Raw genomic sequence first — 21,490 nt, forward strand, 5'->3', positions numbered from 1 at the left:
TGTTTGGCAGGATTCTCAGCTCTGAAGCCCTCTCTTTCGTGGTTGTGTGTCCTCCTAGTGTCTGCAATGAAGCTCTTGCTGTAGTTGTGTGATGGTCGTCCTGTGTTTGGCAGGATTCTTAGCTCTGAAGCCCTCTCTTTAGTGGTTGTGTATCCTCCTAGTGTCTGCAATGAAGCTCTTGCTGTAGTTGTGTGATGGTCGCCCTGTGTTTGGCAGGATTCTCAGCTCTGAAGCCCACTCTTTAATGGTGGTGTGTCCTCCTAGTGTCTGCAATGAAGCTCTTGCTGTAGTTGTGTGATGGTCGTCCTGTGTTTGGCAGGATTCTAAGCTCTGAAGCCCTCTCTTTAGTGGTTGTGTGTCCTCCTAGTGTCTGCAATGAAGCTCTTGCTGTAGTTGTGTGATGGTCGTCCTCTGTTTGGCAGGATTCTCAGCTCTGAAGCCCTCTCTTTAGTGGTTGTGTGTCCTCCTAGTGTCTGCAATGAAGCTCCTGCTGTAGTTGTGTGATGGTCGTCCTGTGTTTGGCAGGATTCTCAGCTCTGAAGCCCTCTCTTTAGTGGTTTTGTATCCTCCTAGTGTCTGCAATGAAGCTCTTGCTGTAGTTGTGTGATGGTCGCCCTGTGTTTGGCAGGATTCTCAGCTCTGAAGCCCTCTCTTTAGTGGTTGTGTGTCCTCTTTGTGTCTGCAATGAAGCTCTTGCTGTAGTTGTGTGATGGTCGTCCTGTGTTTGGCAGGATTCTCAGCTCTGAAGCCCTCTCTTTAGTGGTTGCGTGTCCTCCTAGTGTCTGCAATGAAGCTCTTGCTGTAGTTGTGTAATGGTCGTCCTGTATTTGGCAGGATTCTCAGCTCTGAAGCCCTCTCTTTAGTGGTTGTGTGTCCTCCTAGTATCTACAAAGAAGCTCTTGCTGTAGTTGTGTGATGGTCGTCCTGTGTTTGGCAGGATTCTCAGCTCTGAAGCCCTCTCTTTAGTGGTTGTGTGTCCTCCTATTGTCTGCAATGAAGCTCTTGCTGTAGTTGTGTGATGGTCGTCCTGTGTTTGGCAGGATTCTCAGCTCTGAAGCCCTCTCTTTAGTGGTTGTGTGTCCTCTTTGTGTCTGCAATGATGCTCTTGCTGTAGTTGTGTGATGGTCGTCCTGTGTTTGGCAGAATTCTCAGCTCTGAAGCCCTCTCTTTAGTGGTTGTGTGTCCTTCTAGTGTCTGCAATGAAGCTCTTGCTGTAGTTGTGTGATGGTCGTCCTGTGTTTGGCAGGATTCTCAGCTCTGAAGCCCTCTCTTTAGTGGTTGTGTGTCCTCCTAGTGTCTGCAATGAAGCTCTTGCTGTAGTTGTGTGATGGTCGTCCTGTGTTTGGCAGGATTCTCAGCTCTGAAGCCCTCTCTTTAGTGGTTGTGTGTCCTCCTAGTGTCTGCAATGAAGCTCTTGCTGTAGTTGTGTGATGGTCGTCCTGTGTTTGGCAGGATTCTCAGCTCTGAAGCCCTCTCTTTAGTGGTTGTGTGTCCTCCTAGTGTCTGCAATGAAGCTCTTGCTGTAGTTGTGTGATGGTCGTCCTGTGTTTGGCAGGATTCTCAGCTCTGAAGCCCTCTCTTTAGTGGTTGTGTGTCCTCCTAGTGTCTGCAATGAAGCTCTTGCTGTAGTTGTGTGATGGTCGTCCTGTGTTTGGCAGGATTCTCAGCTCTGAAGCCCTCTCTTTAGTGGTTGTGTGTCCTCCTAGTGTCTGCAATGAAGCTCTTGCTGTAGTTGTGTGATGGTCGTCCTGTGTTTGGCAGGATTCTCAGCTCTGAAGCCCTCTCTTTAGTGGTTGTGTGTCCTCCTAGTGTCTGCAATGAAGCTCTTGCTGTAGTTGTGTGATGGTCGTCCTCTGTTTGGCAGGATTCTCAGCTCTGAAGCTCTCTCTTTAGTGGTTGTGTGTCCTCCTAGTGTCTGCAATGAAGCTCTTGCTGTAGTTGTGTGATGGTCGTCCTGTGTTTGGCAGGATTCTCAGCTCTGAAGCCCTCTCTTTAGTGGTGGTGTGTCCTCCTAGTGTCTGCAATGAAGCTCTTGCTGTAGTTGTGTGATGGTCGTCCTGTGTTTGGCAGGATTCTCAGCTCTGAAGCCCTCTCTTTAGTGGTTGTGTGTCCTCCTAGTGTCTGCAATGAAGCTCTTGCTGTAGTTGTGTGATGGTCGCCCTGTGTTTGGCAGGATTCTCAGCTCTGAAGCCCTCTCTTTAGTGGTTGTGTGTCCTCTTTGTGTCTGCAATGAAGCTCTTGCTGTAGTTGTGTGATGGTCGTCCTGTGTTTGGCAGGATTCTCAGCTCTGAAGCCCTCTCTTTAGTGGTTGCGTGTCCTCCTAGTGTCTGCAATGAAGCTCTTGCTGTAGTTGTGTAATGGTCGTCCTGTATTTGGCAGGATTCTCAGCTCTGAAGCCCTCTCTTTAGTGGTTGTGTGTCCTCCTAGTATCTACAAAGAAGCTCTTGCTGTAGTTGTGTGATGGTCGTCCTGTGTTTGGCAGGATTCTCAGCTCTGAAGCCCTCTCTTTAGTGGTTGCGTGTCCTCCTATTGTCTGCAATGAAGCTCTTGCTGTAGTTGTGTGATGGTCGTCCTGTGTTTGGCAGGATTCTCAGCTCTGAAGCCCACTCTTTAGTGGTTGTGTGTCCTCTTTGTGTCTGCAATGAAGCTCTTGCTGTAGTTGTGTGATGGTCGTCCTGTGTTTGGCAGAATTCTCAGCTCTGAAGCCCTCTCTTTAGTGGTTGTGTGTCCTCCTAGTGTCTGCAATGAAGCTCTTGCTGTAGTTGTGTGATGGTCGTCCTGTGTTTGGCAGGATTCTCAGCTCTGAAGCCCTCTCTTTAGTGGTTGTGTGTCCTCCTAGTGTCTGCAATGAAGCTCTTGCTGTAGTTGTGTGATGGTCGTCCTGTGTTTGGCAGGATTCTCAGCTCTGAAGCCCTCTCTTTAGTGGTTGTGTGTCCTCCTAGTGTCTGCAATGAAGCTCTTGCTGTAGTTGTGTGATGGTCGTCCTGTGTTTGGCAGGATTCTCAGCTCTGAAGCCCTCTCTTTAGTGGTTGTGTGTCCTCCTAGTGTCTGCAATGAAGCTCTTGCTGTAGTTGTGTGATGGTCGTCCTCTGTTTGGCAGGATTCTCAGCTCTGAAGCTCTCTCTTTAGTGGTTGTGTGTCCTCCTAGTGTCTGCAATGAAGCTCTTGCTGTAGTTGTGTGATGGTCGTCCTGTGTTTGGCAGGATTCTCAGCTCTGAAGCCCTCTCTTTAGTGGTGGTGTGTCCTCCTAGTGTCTGCAATGAAGCTCTTGCTGTAGTTGTGTGATGGTCGTCCTGTGTTTGGCAGGATTCTCAGCTCTGAAGCCCTCTCTTTAGTGGTTGTGTGTCCTCCTAGTGTCTGCAATGAAGCTCTTGCTGTAGTTGTGTGATGGTCGTCCTGTGTTTGGCAGGATTCTCAGCTCTGAAGCCCTCTCTTTAGTGGTGGTGTGTCCTCCTAGTGTCTGCAATGAAGCTCTTGCTGTAGTTGTGTGATGGTCGTCCTGTGTTTGGCAGGATTCTCAGCTCTGAAGCCCTCTCTTTAGTGGTGGTGTGTCCTCCTAGTGTCTGCAATGAAGCTCTTGCTGTAGTTGTGTGATGGTCGCCCTGTGTTTGGCAGGATTCTCAGCTCTGAAGCCCACTCTTTAGTGGTTGTGTGTCCTCCTAGTGTCTGCAATGAAGCTCTTGCTGTAGTTGTGTGATGGTCGTCCTGTGTTTGGCAGGATTCTCAGCTCTGAAGCCCTCTCTTTAGTGGTTGTGTGTCCTCCTAGTGTCTGCAATGAAGCTCTTGCTGTAGTTGTGTGATGGTCGTCCTGTGTTTGGCAGGATTCTCAGCTCTGAAGCCCTCTCTTTAGTGGTTGTGTGTCCTCCTAGTGTGTGCAATGAAGCTCTTGCTGTAGCTGTGTGATGGTCGTCCTTTGTTTGGCAGGATTCTCAGCTCTAAAGCCCTCTCTTTAGTGGTTGTGTGTCCTAGTGTGTGCAATGAAGCTCTTGCTGTAGTTGTGTGATGGTCGTCCTGTGTTTCGCAGGATTCTTCGCTCTGAAGCCCTCTCTTTCGTGGTTGTGTGTCCTCCTAGTGTCTGCAATGAAGCTCTTGCTGTAGTTGTGTGATGGACGTCCTGTGTTTGGCAGGATTCTCAGCTCTGAAGCCCTCTCTTTTGTGGTTGTGTGTCCTAGTGTCTGCAATGAAGCTCTTGCTGTAGTTGTGTGATGGTCGTCCTGTGTTTGGCAGGATTCTCAGCTCTGAAGCCCTCTCTTTAGTGGTTGTGTGTCCTCCTAGTGTGTGCAATGAAGCTCTTGCTGTAGCTGTGTGATGGTCGTCCTGTGTTTGGCAGGATTCTCAGCTCTAAAGCCCTCTCTTTAGTGGTTGTGTGTCCTAGTGTGTGCAATGAAGCTCTTGCTGTAGTTGTGTGATGGTCGTCCTGTGTTTGGCAGGATTCTCAGCTCTGAAGCCCTCTCTTTCGTGGTTGTGTGTCCTCCTAGTGTCTGCAATGAAGCTATTGCTGTAGTTGTGTGATGGTCGTCCTGTGTTTTGCAGGATTCTCAGCTCTGAAGCCCTTTCTTTCGTGGTTGTGTGTCCTCCTAGTGTCTGCAATGAAGCTCTTGCTGTAGTTGTGTGATGGTCGTTGTGTGTTTGGCAGGATTCTCAGCTCTGAAGCCCACTCTTTAGTGGTTGTGTGTCCTCCTAGTGTCTGCAATGAAGCTCTTGCTGTAGTTGTGTGATGGTCGTCCTGTGTTTGGCAGGATTCTCAGCTCTGAAGCCATCTCTTTAGTGGTTGTGTGTCCTCCTAGTGTCTGCAATGAAGCTCTTGCTGTAGTTGTGTGATGGTCGTCCTGTGTTTCGCAGGATTATCAGCTCTGAAGCCCTCTCTTTCGTGGTTGTGTGTCCTCCTAGTGTCTGCAATGAAGCTCTTGCTGTAGTTGTGTGATGGTCGTCCTGTGTTTGGCAGGATTCTCAGCTCTGAAGCCCACTCTTTAGTGGTTGTGTGTCCTCCTAGTGTCTGCAATGAAGCTCTTGCTGTAGTTGTGTGATGGTCGTCCTGTGTTTGGCAGGATTCTCAGCTCTGAAGCCCTCTCTTTAGTGGTTGTGTGTCTTCCTAGTGTCTGCAATGAAGCTCTTGCTGTAGTTGTGTGATGGTCGTCCTGTGTTTGGCAGGATTCTCAGCTCTGAAGCCCTCTCTTTAGTAGTTGTGTGTCCTCCTAGTGTTTGCAATGAAGCTCTTGCTGTAGTTGTGTGATGGTCGTCCTGTGTTTGGCAGGATTCTCAGCTCTGAAGCCATCTCTTTAGTGGTTGTGTGTCCTCCTAGTGTCTGCAATGAAGCTCTTGCTGTAGTTGTGTGATGGTCGTCCTCTGTTTGGCAGGATTGTCAGCTCTGAAGCCCTCTCTTTAGTGGTTGTGTGTCCTCCTAGTGTCTGCAATGAAGCTCCTGCTGTAGTTGTGTGATGGTCGTCCTGTGTTTGGCAGGATTCTCAGCTCTGAAGCCCTCTCTTTAGTGGTTTTGTATCCTCCTAGTGTCTGCAATGAAGCTCTTGCTGTAGTTGTGTGATGGTCGCCCTGTGTTTGGCAGGATTCTCAGCTCTGAAGCCCACTCTTTAGTGGTTGTGTGTCCTCCTAGTGTCTGCAATGAAGCTCTTGCTGTAGTTGTGTGATGGTCGTCCTGTATTTGGCAGGATTCTCAGCTCTGAAGCCCTCTCTTTAGTGGTTGTGTGTCCTCCTAGTATCTGCAATGAAGCTCTTGCTGTAGTTGTGTGATGGTCGTCCTGTGTTTGGCAGGATTCTCAGCTCTGAAGCCCTCTCTTTAGTGGTTGCGTTTCCTCCTAGTGTCTGCAATGAAGCTCTTGCTGTAGTTGTGTGATGGTCGTCCTGTGTTTGGCAGGATTCTCAGCTCTGAAGCCCTCTCTTTAGTGGTTGTGTGTCCTCCTAGTGTCTGCAATGAAGCTCTTGCTGTAGTTGTGTGATGGTCGTCCTGTGTTTGGCAGGATTCTCAGCTCTGAAACCCTCTCTTTAGTGGTTGCGTGTCCTCCTAGTGTCTGCAATGAAGCTCTTGCTGTAGTTGTGTGATGGTCGTCCTGTGTTTGGCAGGATTCTCAGCTCTGAAGCCCTCTCTTTAGTGGTTGTGTGTCCTCCTAGTGTCTGCAATGAAGCTCTTGCTGTAGTTGTGTGATGGTCGTCCTGTGTTTGGCAGGATTCTCAGCTCTGAAGCCATCTCTTTAGTGGTTGTGTGTCCTCCTAGTGTCTGCAATGAAGCTCTTGCTGTAGTTGTGTGATGGTCGTCCTGTGTTTGGCATCTCTTTAGTGGTTGTGTGTCCTCCTAGTGTCTGCAATGAAGCTCTTGCTGTAGTTGTGTGATGGTCGTCCTGTGTTTGGCAGGATTCTCAGCTCTGAAGCCCTCTCTTTAGTGGTTGTGTGTCCTCCTAGTGTCTGCAATGAAGCTCTTGCTGTAGTTGTGTGATGGTCGTCCTGTGTTTGGCAGGATTCTCAGCTCTGAAGCCCTCTCTTTAGTGGTTGTGTGTCCTCCTAGTGTCTGCAATGAAGCTCTTGCTGTAGTTGTGTGATGGTCGTCCTGTGTTTGGCAGGATTCTCAGCTCTGAAGCCCTCTCTTTAGTGGTTGTGTGTCCTCCTAGTGTCTGCAATGAAGCTCTTGCTGTAGTTGTGTGATGGTCGTCCTGTGTTTGGCAGGATTCTCAGCTCTGAAGCCCTCTCTTTAGTGGTTGTGTGTCCTCCTAGTGTCTGCAATGAAGCACTTGCTGTAGTTGTGTGATGGTCGTCCTGTGTTTGGCAGGATTCTCAGCTCTGAAGCCATCTCTTTAGTGGTTGTGTGTCCTCCTAGTGTCTGCAATGAAGCTCTTGCTGTAGTTGTGTGATGGTCGTCCTCTGTTTGGCAGGATTCTCAGCTCTGAAGCCCTCTCTTTAGTGGTTGTGTGTCCTCCTAGTGTCTGCAATGAAGCTCCTGCTGTAGTTGTGTGATGGTCGTCCTGTGTTTGGCAGGATTCTCAGCTCTGAAGCCCTCTCTTTAGTGGTTTTGTTTCCTCCTAGTGTCTGCAATGAAGCTCTTGCTGTAGTTGTGTGATGGTCGCCCTGTGTTTGGCAGGATTCTCAGCTCTGAAGCCCACTCTTTAGTGGTTGTGTGTCCTCCTAGTGTCTGCAATGAAGCTTTTGCTGTAGTTGTGTGATGGTCGTCCTGTGTTTGGCAGGATTCTCAGCTCTGAAACCCTCTCTTTAGTGGTTGTGTGTCCTCCTAGTGTCTGCAGTGAAGCTCTTGCTGTAGTTGTGTGATGGTCGTCCTGTATTTGGCAGGATTCTCAGCTCTGAAGCCCTCTCTTTAGTGGTTGCGTGTCCTCCTAGTATCTGCAATGAAGCTCTTGCTGTAGTTGTGTGATGGTCGTCCTGTGTTTGGCAGGATTCTCAGCTCTGAAGCCCTCTCTTTAGTGGTTGCGTGTCCTCCTAGTGTCTGCAATGAAGCTCTTGCTGTAGTTGTGTGATGGTCGTCCTGTGTTTGGCAGGATTCTCAGCTCTGAAGCCATCTCTTTAGTGGTTGTGTGTCCTCCTAGTGTCTGCAATGAAGCTCTTGCTGTAGTTGTGTGATGGTCGTCCTGTGTTTGGCAGGATTCTCAGCTCTGAAGCCCTCTCTTTAGTGGTTGTGTGTCCTCCTAGTGTCTGCAATGAAGCTCTTGCTGTAGTTGTGTGATGGTCGTCCTGTGTTTGGCAGGATTCTCAGCTCTGAAGCCCTCTCTTTAGTGGTTTTGTATCCTCCTAGTGTCTGCAATGAAGCTCTTGCTGTAGTTGTGTGATGGTCGCCCTGTGTTTGGCAGGATTCTCAGCTCTGAAGCCCACTCTTTAGTGGTTGTGTGTCCTCCTAGTGTCTGCAATGAAGCTTTTGCTGTAGTTGTGTGATGGTCGTCCTGTGTTTGGCAGGATTCTCAGCTCTGAAACCCTCTCTTTAGTGGTTGTGTGTCCTCCTAGTGTCTGCATTGAAGCTCTTGCTGTAGTTGTGTGATGGTCGTCCTGTGTTTGGCAGGATTCTCAGCTCTGAAGCCCTCTCTTTAGTGGTTGTGTGTCCTCCTAGTGTCTGCAATGAAGCTCTTGCTGTAGTTGTGTCATGGTTGTCCTGTGTTTGGCAGGATTCTCAGCTCTGAAGCCCTCTCTTTAGTGGTTGTGTGTCCGCCTAGTGTGTGCAATGAAGCTCTTGGCCATACTTGATTTTTATATAAATTTTAATCTACCAGTTATTGGGATGTAGAAGAAAGATAGCCGGATCCAATGAGATCACTGTTAAGGTGGTTACACACAATACCAGAAAAATATTCAATTTATTGGCAATTTTATACAAATGATCAGTTGTACAAAATGTTTTTTTAATGTGAGAACTGTAAAGGCGGACTCCTGTGTATTTGTGTTTGACACCGCTGGTGTAAATTGAGTTTAGCTCCACATATCCGATTGTTATTGTAGATGTGTCCTTTGTGAGCGCTATCAGTCCCTCCACCCTACATATGCTATGGAGTACATTCTCTGCATCCTCTGCTTCTGACCTCCCAGCAGCTACCAGTGGTCCTCATGTCTGAGTGATACTGCCACAAGAGGCAGTCCCTGGTATTGCAGCTCTACTGCTGGTTACCAGTGCAGCAGCCAGTGGCGGTGACTAAGTTGCTAATTAAATCCATTAATGTTTTTATGATAGGTAAAACTGTGTTTTGCTAAATTAATTCAGTTTAGTGTAACTGCGGTGTCTAAGTTGCCGGAGAGATTTGGCCTTCAGTGCACAGCAGCATATTTCCTGTCATTACTTCTCTGTGGTTTTAGTAAAGCTTTCGCTTCTGTTGTTAAACGTTTTTCATGCTTTTTATACAAAGATGTGAATTTTGTAATTATTATTTATTTATTTTTTTTAGAACACCTTCCAAAATTACAGGCACGGCCATACTCTGCTGCCAGGTAACAAAACAACTGCTCTGTATCTTAATTTTTCTCTACTATCCCTGATCTCCATGCCCTGCTGCTATCCCTGATCTCCATGCCCTGCTACTATCCCAGCTCTCCATGCCCTGCTGCTATCCCTGATCTCCATGCCCTGCTACTATCCCAGCTCTCCATGCCCTGCTACTATCCCTGATCTCCATGCCCTGCTACTATCCCTGATCTCCATGCCCTGCTACTATCCCTGATCTCCATGCCCTGCTACTATCCCTGATCTCAATGCTCTGCTACTATCCCTGATCTCCATGCCCTGCTACTATCCCTGATCTCCATGCTCTGCTACTATCCCTGCTCTCCATGCCTTGCTACTATCCCTGATCTCCATGCTCTGCTGCTATCCCTGATCTCCATGCCCTGCTACTATCCCAGCTCTCCATGCCCTGCTACTATCCCTGATCTCCATGCTCTGCTGCTATCCCTGATCTCCATGCTCTGCTGCTATCCCTGATCTCCATGCCCTGCTACTATCCCTGATCTCCATGCTCTGCTGCTATCCCTGATCTCCATGCTCTGCTACTATCCCTGATCTTCATGCTCTGCTACTATCCCTGATCTCCATGCTCTGCTGCTATCCCTGATCTCCATGCTCTGCTGCTATCCCTGATCTCCATGCCCTGCTGCTATCCCTGATCTCCATGCCCTGCTGCTATCCCTGATCTCCATGCCCTGCTGCCATCCCTGATCTCCATGCCCTGCTGCTATCCCTAATCTCCATGCCCTGCTACTATCCCTGATCTCCATGCCCTGCTACTATCCCTTATCTCCATGCTCTGCTACTATCCCTGATCTCCATGCCCTGCCTTGATCTCCATGCCCTGCTACTATCCCTGATCTTCATGCTCTGCTACTATCCCTGATCTCCATGCTCTGCTACTATCCCTGATCTCCATGCCCTGCTGCTATCCCTGATCTCCATGCCCTGCTGCTATCCCTGATCTCCATGCCCTGCTGCTATCCCTGATCTCCATGCTCTGCTGCTATCCCTGATCTCCATGCTCTGCTACTAACTCTGATCTCCATGCCCTGCTGCTATCCCTGATCTCCATGCCCTGCTGCTATCGCTGATCTCCATGCTCTGCTACTATCCCTGATCTCCATGTCCTGCTACTATCCCTGATCTCCATGCTCTGCTGCTATCCCTGATCTCCATGCTCTGCTGCTATCCCTGATCTCCATGCCCTGCTGCTATCCCTGATCTCCATGCCCTGCTGCTATCCCTGATCTCCATGCCCCGCTGCTATCCCTGATCTCCATGCCCTGCTGCTATCCCTGATCTCCATGCCCTGCTGCTATCGCTGATCTCCATGCTCTGCTACTATCCCTGATCTCCATGTCCTGCTACTATCCCTGATCTCCATGCTCTGCTGCTATCCCTGATCTCCATGCTCTGCTGCTATCCCTGATCTCCATGCCCTGCTGCCATCCCTGATCTCCATGCCCTGCTGCTATCCCTGATCTCAATGCTCTGCTACTATCCCTGATCTCCATGCCCTGCTACTATCCCTGATCTCCATGCTCTGCTGCTATTCCTGATCTCCATGTCTTGCTGCTATCCCTGATCTTCATGTAGTGCTGCTATCCCTGATCTCCATGCTCTGCTTCTATCCCTGATCTCCATGCTCTGCTACTAACTCTGATCTCCATGCCCTGCTGCTATCCCTGATCTCCATGCCCTGCTGCTATCCCTGATCTCCATGTCCTGCTGCTATCCCTGATCTCCATGTCCTGCTACTATCCCTTATCTCAATGCTCTGCTACTATCCCTGATCTCCATGCCCTGCTATTATCCCTGATCTTCATGCCCTGCTGCTATCCCTGATCTCCATGGTCTGCTTCTATCCCTGATCTCCATGCTCTGCTACTATCCCTGATCTCCATGCCCTGCTACTATCCCTGATCTCCATGCTCTGCTGCTATCCCTGATCTCCATGCCCTACTAATATCCCTGATCCCCATGCCCTGCTACTATCCCTGATCTCCATGCCCTGCTACTATCCCTGATCTCCATGCTCTGCTACTATCCCTGCTCTCCATGCCTTGCTACTATCCCTGATCTCCATGCTCTGCTGCTATCCCTGATCTCCACACCCTGCTACTATCCCTTATCTCCATGCTCTGCTACTATCCCTGATCTCCATGCCCTGCCCTGATCTCCATGCCCTGCTACTATCCCTGATCTTCATGCTCTGCTACTATCCCTGATCTCCATGCTCTGCTACTATCCCTGATCTCCATGCCCTGCTGCTATCCCTGATCTCCATGCTCTTCTGCTATCCCTGATCTCCATGCCCTGCTACTTTCCCTGATCTCCATGCTTTGCTACTAACTCTGATCTCCATGCCCTGCTGCTATCCCTGATCTCCATGCCCTGCTGCTATCCCTGATCTCCATGCCCTGCTGCTATCCCTGATCTCCATGCTCTGCTGCTATCCCTGATCTCCATGCTCTGCTACTATCCCTGATCTCCATGCTCTGCTACTAACTCTGATCTCCATGCCCTGCTGCTATCCCTGATCTCCATGTCCTGCTGCTATCCCTGATCTCCATGCCCTGCTGCTATCCCTGATCTCCATGCTCTGCTGCTATCCCTGATCTCCATGCTCTGCTGCTATCCCTGATCTCCATGTCCTGCTGCTATCCCTGATCTCCATGCCCTGCTGCTATCCCTGATCTCCATGCCCTGCTGCTATCCCTGATCTCCATGCTCTGCTGCTATCCCTGATCTCCATGCCCTGCTGCTATCCCTGATCTCCATGCCCTGCTGCTATCCCTGATCTCAATGCTCTGCTACTATCCCTGATCTCCATGCTCTTCTGCTATCCCTGATCTCCATGCCCTGCTACTTTCCCTGACCTCCATGCTCTGCTACTAACTCTGATCTCCATGCCCTGCTGCTATCCCTGATCTCCATGCCCTGCTGCTATCCCTGATCTCCATGCCCTGCTACTATCCCTGCTCTCCATGCCTTGCTACTATCCCTGATCTCCATGCTCTGCTGCTATCCCTGATCTCCATGCCCTGCTACTATCCCTTATCTCCATGCTCTGCTACTATCCCTGATCTCCATGCCCTGCCCTGATCTCCATGCCCTGCTACTATCCCTGATCTTCATGCTCTGCTACTATCCCTGATCTCCATGCTCTGCTACTATCCCTGATCTCCATGCCCTGCTACTTTCCCTGATCTCCATGCTCTGCTACTAACTCTGATCTCCATGCCCTGCTGCTATCCCTGATCTCCATGCCCTGCTGCTATCCCTGATCTCCATGCCCTGCTGCTATCCCTGATCTCCATGCCCTGCTGCTATCCCTGATCTCAATGCTCTTCTACTATCCCTGATCTCCATGCCCTGCTACTATCCCTGATCTCCATGCTCTGCTGCTATCCCTGATCTCCATGTCTTGCTGCTATCCCTGATCTCCATGTGGTGCTGCTATCCCTGATCTCCATGCTCTGCTTCTATCCCTGATCTCCATGCTCTGCTACTAACTCTGATCTCCATGCCCTGCTGCTATCCCTGATCTCCATGCCCTGCTGCTATCCCTGATCTCCATGCCCTGCTGCTATCCCTGATCTCCATGTCCTGCTGCTATCCCTGATCTCCATGTCCTGCTGCTATCCCTGATCTCCATGCCCTGCTATTATCCCTGATCTCCATGCCCTGCTGCTATCCCTGATCTCCATGCCCTGCTACTATCCCTGATCTCTATGCTCTTCTACTATCCCTGATCTCCATGCTCTGCTGCTCTCCCTGATCTCCATGCCCTGCTACTATCCCTGATCTCCATGCCCTGCTGCTATCCCTGATCTCCATGCCCTGCTGCTATCTCCATGCCCCGCTGCTATCCCTGATCTCTATGCCCTGCTGCTATCTCCATGCCCTGCTACTATCCCTGATCTCCATGCTCTTCTACTATCCCTGATCTCCATGCTTTTCTACTATCCCTGATCTCCATGCTCTGCTGCTCTCCCTGATCTCCATGCTCTGCTACTATCCCTGATCTCCATGCCCTGCTGCTATCCCTGATCTCCATGCCCTGCTGCTATCCCTGATCTCCATGCCCTGCTGCTATCCCTGATCTCCATGCCCTGCTGCTATCCCTGATCTCCATGCCCTGCTGCTATCCCTGATCTCCATGTCCTGCTGCTATCCCTGATCTCCATGTCCTGCTCCTATCCCTGATCTCCATGCCCTGCTGCTATCCCTGATCTCCATGCCATACTACTATCCCTGATCTCCATGTCCTGCTCCTATCCCTGATCTCCATGCTCTGCTACTATCCCTGCTCTCCATGCCTTGCTACTATCCCTGATCTCCATGCTCTGCTGCTATCCCTGATCTCCATGCCCTGCTACTATCCCTTATCTCCATGCTCTGCTACTATCCCTGATCTCCATGCCCTGCCCTGATCTCCATGCCCTGCTACTATCCCTGATCTTCATGCTCTGCTACTATCCCTGATCTCCATGCTCTGCTACTATCCCTGATCTCCATGCCCTGCTACTTTCCCTGATCTCCATGCTCTGCTACTAACTCTGATCTCCATGCCCTGCTGCTATCCCTGATCTCCATGTCCTGCTGCTATCCCTGATCTCCATGCTCTGCTACTATCCCTGCTCTCCATGCCTTGCTACTATCCCTGATCTCCATGCTCTGCTGCTATCCCTGATCTCCATGCCCTGCTACTATCCCAGCTCTCCATGCCCTGCTACTATCCCTGATCTCCATGCCCTGCTGCTATCCCTGATCTCCATGCTCTGCTGCTATCCCTGATCTCCATGCCCTGCTACTATCCCTGATCTCCATGCTCTGCTGCTATCCCTGATCTCCATGCTCTGCTACTATCCCTGATCTTCATGCTCTGCTACTATCCCTGATCTCCATGCTCTGCTGCTATCCCTGATCTCCATGCCCTGCTGCTATCCCTGATCTCCATGCCCTGCTGCCATCCCTGATCTCCATGCCCTGCTGCCATCCCTGATCTCCATGCCCTGCTGCTATCCCTAATCTCCATGCCCTGCTACTATCCCTGATCTCCATGCCCTGCTACTATCCCTTATCTCCATGCTCTGCTACTATCCCTGATCTCCATGCCCTGCCTTGATCTCCATGCCCTGCTACTATCCCTGATCTCCATGCTCTGCTACTATCCCTGATCTCCATGCCCTGCTGCTATCCCTGATCTCCATGCCCTGCTGCTATCCCTGATCTCCATGCCCTGCTGCTATCCCTGATCTCCATGCCCTGCTACTAACTCTGATCTCCATGCCCTGCTGCTATCCCTGATCTCCATGCCCTGCTGCTATCGCTGATCTCCATGCTCTGCTACTATCCCTGATCTCCATGTCCTGCTACTATCCCTGATCTCCATGCTCTGCTGCTATTCCTGATCTCCATGCTCTGCTGCTATCCCTGATCTCCATGCCCTGCTGCTATCCCTGATCTCCATGCCCTGCTGCTATCCCTGATCTCCATGCCCTGCTGCTATCGCTGATCTCCATGCCCTGCTACTATCGCTGATCTCAATGCTCTGCTACTATCCCTGATCTCCATGCCCTGCTACTATCCCTGATCTCTATGCTCTGCTGCTATTCCTGATCTCCATGTCTTGCTGCTATCCCTGATCTTCATGTAGTGCTGCTATCCCTGATCTCCATGCTCTGCTTCTATCCCTGATCTCCATGCTCTGCTACTAACTCTGATCTCCATGCCCTGCTGCTATCCCTGATCTCCATGCCCTGCTGCTATCCCTGATCTCCATGTCCTGCTGCTATCCCTGATCTCCATGTCCTGCTACTATCCCTGATCTCAATGCTCTGCTACTATCCCTGATCTCCATGCCCTGCTATTATCCCTGATCTTCATGCCCTGCTGCTATCCCTGATCTCCATGGTCTGCTTCTATCCCTGATCTCCATGCTCTGCTACTATCCCTGATCCCCATGCCCTGCTACTATCCCTGATCTCCATGCCCTGCTACTATCCCTGATCTCCATGCTCTGCTACTATCCCTGCTCTCCAGGCCTTGCTACTATCCCTGATCTCCATGCTCTGCTGCTATCCCTGATCTCCACACCCTGCTACTATCCCTTATCTCCATGCTCTGCTACTATCCCTGATCTCCATGCCCTGCCCTGATCTCCATGCCCTGCTACTATCCCTGATCTTCATGCTCTGCTACTATCCCTGATCTCCATGCTCTGCTACTATCCCTGATCTCCATGCCCTGCTGCTATCCCTGATCTCCATGCTCTTCTGCTATCCCTGATCTCCATGCCCTGCTACTTTCCCTGATCTCCATGCTCTGCTACTAACTCTGATCTCCATGCCCTGCTGCTATCCCTGATCTCCATGTCCTGCTGCTATCCCTGATCTCCATGCCCTGCTGCTATCCCTGATCTCCATGCTCTGCTGCTATCCCTGATCTCCATGCTCTGCTACTATCCCTGATCTCCATGCTCTGCTACTAACTCTGATCTCCATGTCCTGCTGCTATCCCTGATCTCCATGTCCTGCTGCTATCCCTGATCTCCATGCCCTGCTGCTATCCCTGATCTCCATGCCCTGCTGCTATCCCTGATCTCCATGCTCTGCTGCTATCCCTGATCTCCATGTCCTGCTGCTATCCCTGATCTCCATGCCCTGCTGCTATCCCTGATCTCCATGCCCTGCTGCTATCCCTGATCTCCATGCTCTGCTGCTATCCCTGATCTCCATGCCTTGCTGCTATCCCTGATCTCCATGCCCTGCTGCTATCCCTGATCTCAATGCTCTGCTACTATCCCTGATCTCCATGCTCTTCTGCTATCCCTGATCTCCATGCCCTGCTACTTTCCCTGACCTCCATGCTCTGCTACTAACTCTGATCTCCATGCCCTGCTGCTATCCCTGATCTCCATGCCCTGCTGCTATCCCTGATCTCCATGCCCTGCTACTATCCCTGCTCTCCATGCCTTGCTACTATCCCTGATCTCCATGCTCTGCTGCTATCCCTGATCTCCATGCCCTGCTACTATCCCTTATCTCCATGCTCTGCTACTATCCCTGATCTCCATGCCCTGCCCTGATCTCCATGCCCTGCTACTATCCCTGATCTTCATGCTCTGCTACTATCCCTGATCTCCATGCTCTGCTACTATCCCTGATCTCCATGCCCTGCTACTTTCCCTGATCTCCATGCTCTGCTACTAACTCTGATCTCCATGCCCTGCTGCTATCCCTGATCTCCATGTCCTGCTGCTATCCCTGATCTCCATGCCCTGCTGCTATCCCTGATCTCCATGCCCTGCTGCTATCCCTGATCTCAATGCTCTTCTACTATCCCTGATCTCCATGCCCTGCTACTATCCCTGATCTCCATGCTCTGCTGCTATCCCTGATCTCCATGTCTTGCTGCTATCCCTGATCTCCATGTAGTGCTGCTATCCCTGATCTCCATGCTCTGCTTCTATCCCTGATCTCCATGCTCTGCTACTAACTCTGATCTCCATGCCCTGCTGCTATCCCTGATCTCCATGCCCTGCTGCTATCCCTGATCTCCATGCCCTGCTGCTATCCCTGATCTCCATGTCCTGCTGCTATCCCTGATCTCCATGTCCTGCTGCTATCCCTGATCTCCATGCCCTGCTGCTATCCCTGATCTCCATGCCCTGCTACTATCCCTGATCTCCATGCCCTGCTACTATCCCTGATCTCTATGCTCTTCTACTATCCCTGATCTCCATGCTCTGCTGCTCTCCCTGATCTCCATGCCCTGCTACTATCCCTGATCTCCATGCCCTGCTGCTATCCCTGATCTCCATGCCCTGCTGCTATCTCCATGCCCCGCTGCTATCCCTGATCTCCATGCCCTGCTGCTATCTCCATGCCCTGCTACTATCCCTGATCTCCATGCTCTTCTACTATCCCTGATCTCCATGCTTTTCTACTATCCCTGATCTCCATGCTCTGCTGCTCTCCCTGATCTCCATGCTCTGCTACTATCCCTGATCTCCATGCCCTGCTGCTATCCCTGATCTCCATGCCCTGCTGCTATCCCTGATCTCCATGCCCTGCTGCTATCCCTGATCTCCATGCCCTGCTGCTATCCCTGATCTCCATGCCCTGCTGCTATCCCTGATCTCCATGTCCTGCTCCTATCCCTGATCTCCATGCCCTGCTGCTATCCCTGATCTCCATGCCATACTACTATCCCTGATCTCCATGTCCTGCTCCTATCCCTGATCTCCATGCTCTGCTACTATCCCTGATCTCCATGCTCTGCTACTATCCCTGATCTCCATGCTCTGCTACTATCCCTGATCTCCATGCTCTGCTACTATTCCTGATCTCCATACCCTGCTACTATTCCTGATCTCCATACCCTGCTACTATCCCTGATCTCCATGCCCTGCTGCTATCCCTGATCTCCGTGCCCTGCTACTATCCCTGATCTCCATGCCCTGCTACTATCCCTGATCTCCATGCCCTGCTGCTATCCCTGATCTCCGTGCCCTGCTACTATCCCTGATCTCCATGCCCTGCTACTATCCCTGATCTCCATGCCCTGCTGCTATCCCTGATCACCATACTCTGCTACTATCCCTGATCTCCATGTCCTGCTACTATCCCTGATCTCCATGCCCTGCTGCTATCCCTGATCTCCATGCTCTGCTACTATCCCTGATCTCCATGCTCTGCTACTATCCCTGATCTCCATGCTCTGCTGCTATCCCTGATCTCCATGCCCTGCTACTATCCCTGCTCTCCATGCCCTGCTACTATCCCTGATCTCCATGCTCTGCTGCTATCCCTGATCTCCATGCCCTGCTGCTATCCCTGATCTCCATGCTCTGCTACTATCCCTGATCTCCATGCCCTGCTGCTATCCCTGACCTCCATGCCCTGCTGCTATCCCTGATCACCATACTCTACTACTATCCCTGATCTCCATGCCCTGCTACAATCCCTGATCTCCGTTCCCTGCTGCTATCCCTGATCTCCATGCCCTGCTACTAGGCTATCCCTGATCGTTATGCTCTGCTACTATCCCTGATCTCCATGCCCTGCTACTATCCCTGATCTCCATGCCATGCTGCTATCCCTGATCACCATACTCTGCTACTATCCCTGATCTCCATGCCCTGCTACTATCCCTGATCTCCATGCTCTACTACTATCCCTGATCTGCTGCTATCCCTGATCTCCATGCCCTGCTACTATCCCTGATCTCCATGCCCTGCTACTATCCCTGATCTCCATGCCTTGCTGCTATCCCTGATCTCTATGCCCTGCTACTATCCCTGATCTCTATGCCCTGCTACTATCCCTGCTCTCTATACCCTGCTGCTATCCTTGATCACCATACTCTGCTACTATCCCTGATCTCCATGCCCTGCTGCTCTTCCTGATCTCCATGCCCTGCTACTAGGCTATCCCTGATCTCCATGCTCTGCTACTATCCCTGATCTCCATGCTCTGCTACTATCCCCGATCTCCATGCCCTGCTGCTATCCCTGATCTCCATGCCCTGCTACTATCCCTGATCTCCATGCTCTGCTACTATCCCTGATCTCCATACCCTGCTACTATCCCTGATCTCCATGCTCTGCTACTGTCCATGATCTTCATGCCCTGCTACTATCCCTTATCTCCATGCCCTGCTACTATCCCTGATCTCCATGCCCTGCTACTATCCCTGATCTCCATGCTCTGCTACTATCCCTGATCTCCATGCCCTGCTGCTATCCCTGATCTCCATGCCCTGCTACTATCCCTTATCTCCATGCCCTGCTACTATCCCTGATCTCCATGCCCTGCTGCTATCCCTGATCTCCATGCCCTGCTACTATCCCTGATCTCCATGCTCTGCTGCTATCCCTGATCTCCATGCCCTGCTGCTATCCCTGTTCTCCATGCCCTGCTACTATCCCTGATTTCTATGCTCTGCTGCTATCCCTGATCTCCATGCTCTGCTGCTATCCCTGATCTCCGTGTCCTGCTACTATCCCTGATCTCCATGCTCTGCTGCTATCCCTGATCTCCATGTCCTGCTGCTATCCCTGATCTCCATGTCCTGCTGCTATCCCTGATCTCCATGCCCTGCTACTATCCCTGATCTCCATGCTCTGCTACTATCCCTGATCTCTATGCCTTGCTGCTATCCCTGATCTCCATGCCCTGCTACTATCCCTGATCTCCATGCTCTGCTACTATCCCTGATCTCTATGCCCTGCTGCTATCCCTGATCTTCATGCTCTGCTACTATCCCTGATCTCCATGCCCTGCTACTATCCCTGATCTCCATGCCCTGCTACTATCCCTGATCTTCATGCCCTGCTACTATCCCTGATCTCCATGCTCTGCTACTATCCCTGATCTGCTGCTATCCCTGATCTCCATGCCCTGCTACTATCCCTGATCTCCATGCCCTGCTACTATCCCTGATCTCCATGCCTTGCTGCTATCCCTGATCTCTATGCCCTGCTACTATCCCTGCTCTCTATACCCTGCTGCTATCGTTGATCACCATACTCTGCTACTATCCCTGATCTCCATGCCCTGCTACTAGGCTATCCCTGATCTCCATGCTCTGCTACTATCCCTGATCTCCATGCTCTGCTACTATCCCCGATCTCCATGCCCTGCTGCTATCCCTGATCTCCATGCCCTGCTACTATCCCTGATCTCCATGCTCTGCTACTATCCCTGATCTCCATACCCTGCTACTATCCCTGATCTCCATGCTCTGCTACTATCCCTTATCTCCATGCCCTGCTACTATCCCTGATCTCCATACCCTGCTACTATCCCTGATCTTCATGCCCTGCTACTATCCCTTATCTCCATGCCCTGCTACTATCCCTGATCTCCATGCTCTGCTACTATCCCTGATCTCCATACCCTGCTGCTATCCCTGATCTCCATGCCCTGCTACTATCCCTGATCTCCATGCCCTGCTGCTATCCCTGATCTCCATGCCCTGCTACTATCCCTGATCTCCATGCTCTGCTGCTATCCCTGATCTCCATGCCCCGCTGCTATCCCTGATCTCCATGCCCTGCTACTGTCCCTGATTTCTATGCTCTGCTGCTATCCCTGATCTCCATGCTCTGCTGCTATCCCTGATCTCCATGTCCTGCTACTATCCCTGATCTCCATGCTCTGCTGCTATCCCTGATCTCCATGTCCTGCTGCTATCCCTGATCTCCATGTCCTGCTGCTATCCCTGATCTCCATGCCCTGCTACTATCCCTGATCTCCATGCTCTGCTACTATCCCTGATCTCCATGCCCTGCTACTATCCCTGATCTCCATGCTCTGCTACTATCCCTGATCTCTATGCCCTGCTGCTATCCCTGATCTTCATGCTCTGCTACTATCCCTGATCTCTATGCCCTGCTACTATCCCTGATCTCCATGCCCTGCTACTATCCCTGATCTTCATGCCCTGCTACTATCCCTGATCTCCATGCCCTACTACTATCCCTGCTCTCCATGCCCTGCTACTATCCCTGATCTCCATGCCCTGCTGCTATCCCTGATCTCAATGCTCTGCTACTATCCCTGATCTCCATGCCCTGCTACTATCCCCGATCTCCATGCCCTGCTGATATCCCTGATCTCTATGCCCTGCTACTATCCCTGATCTCCATGCCCTGCTGCTATCCCTGATCTCCATGCCCTGCTACTATCCCCGATCTCCATGCCCTGCTCCTATCTCCATGCCCTGCTACTATCCCTGATCTCCATGCCCTGCTGCTATTCCTGATCTCAATGCTCTGCTACTATCCCTGATCTCCATGCCCTGCTACTATCCCTGATCTCCATTAGAGATGGGCCGAACGGTTCGTCGGCGACCGGTTCCCGGCGAACTTCGGTGGTTCGCGTTCGCCTCCCGCAGGCGAACGTTTCCGGAAGTTCGGATCGCCCTACAATGCACTATGAGGGTCAACTTTGACCCTCTACATCACAGTCAGCAGGCTCAGTGTAGCCAATTAGGCTACACTAGCCTCTGGAGCCCCACCCCCCTTATATAAGGCAGGCAGCGGCGGCCATTACGGCCACTCGTGTGCCTGCATTAGAGAGAGTAGGGCGAGCTGCTGTCTGTCTCTCATAGGGAAAGATTAGTTAGGCTTAGCTTTTCCTGGCTGCATACCTGTTCAGTGATCCTGCCACTGCATACCTGTTCTGTGAACCCACCCACCACTGCATACCTGTTCAGTGATCCTGCCACTGCATACCTGTTCTGTGAACCCTCCCACCACTGCATACCTGTTCAGTGATCCTGCCACTGCATACCTGTTCTGTGAACCCACCACTGCATACCTGTTCTGTGAACCCACCACTGCATACCTGTTCTGTTCAGTGGACCCGCCACTGCATACCTGTTCTGTTCAGTGGACCCGCCACTGTATACCTGTTTAGTGAACCCGCCACTGCATACCTGTTCTGTTCAGTGAACAGTTTGGTGTGTCAGTGTGAAGCAGTACCTTAACCACTTCCGGATTCTCGGAGCGTATATACACGCCCCTGAATC

General features: G+C 51.1%; 1 protein-coding gene across 1 annotated transcript in view; it reads left to right on the forward strand.

Moving 5' to 3' along the window:
* Positions 1-21,490, forward strand: part of MTRR (5-methyltetrahydrofolate-homocysteine methyltransferase reductase) — a 361,300-nt gene that overhangs the window by 239,036 nt on the left and 100,774 nt on the right. Inside the window, exon 10 of the mRNA XM_068238238.1 lies at positions 8,889-8,931. Coding sequence (XP_068094339.1) covers positions 8,889-8,931 — 43 coding nt within the window. The remainder of the gene's footprint in view (positions 1-8,888; positions 8,932-21,490) is intronic.

The sequence above is a fragment of the Hyperolius riggenbachi genome, chromosome 5 (genome assembly GCF_040937935.1).
Source record: "Hyperolius riggenbachi isolate aHypRig1 chromosome 5, aHypRig1.pri, whole genome shotgun sequence".
NCBI classification, from domain to species: domain Eukaryota; kingdom Metazoa; phylum Chordata; class Amphibia; order Anura; family Hyperoliidae; genus Hyperolius; species Hyperolius riggenbachi.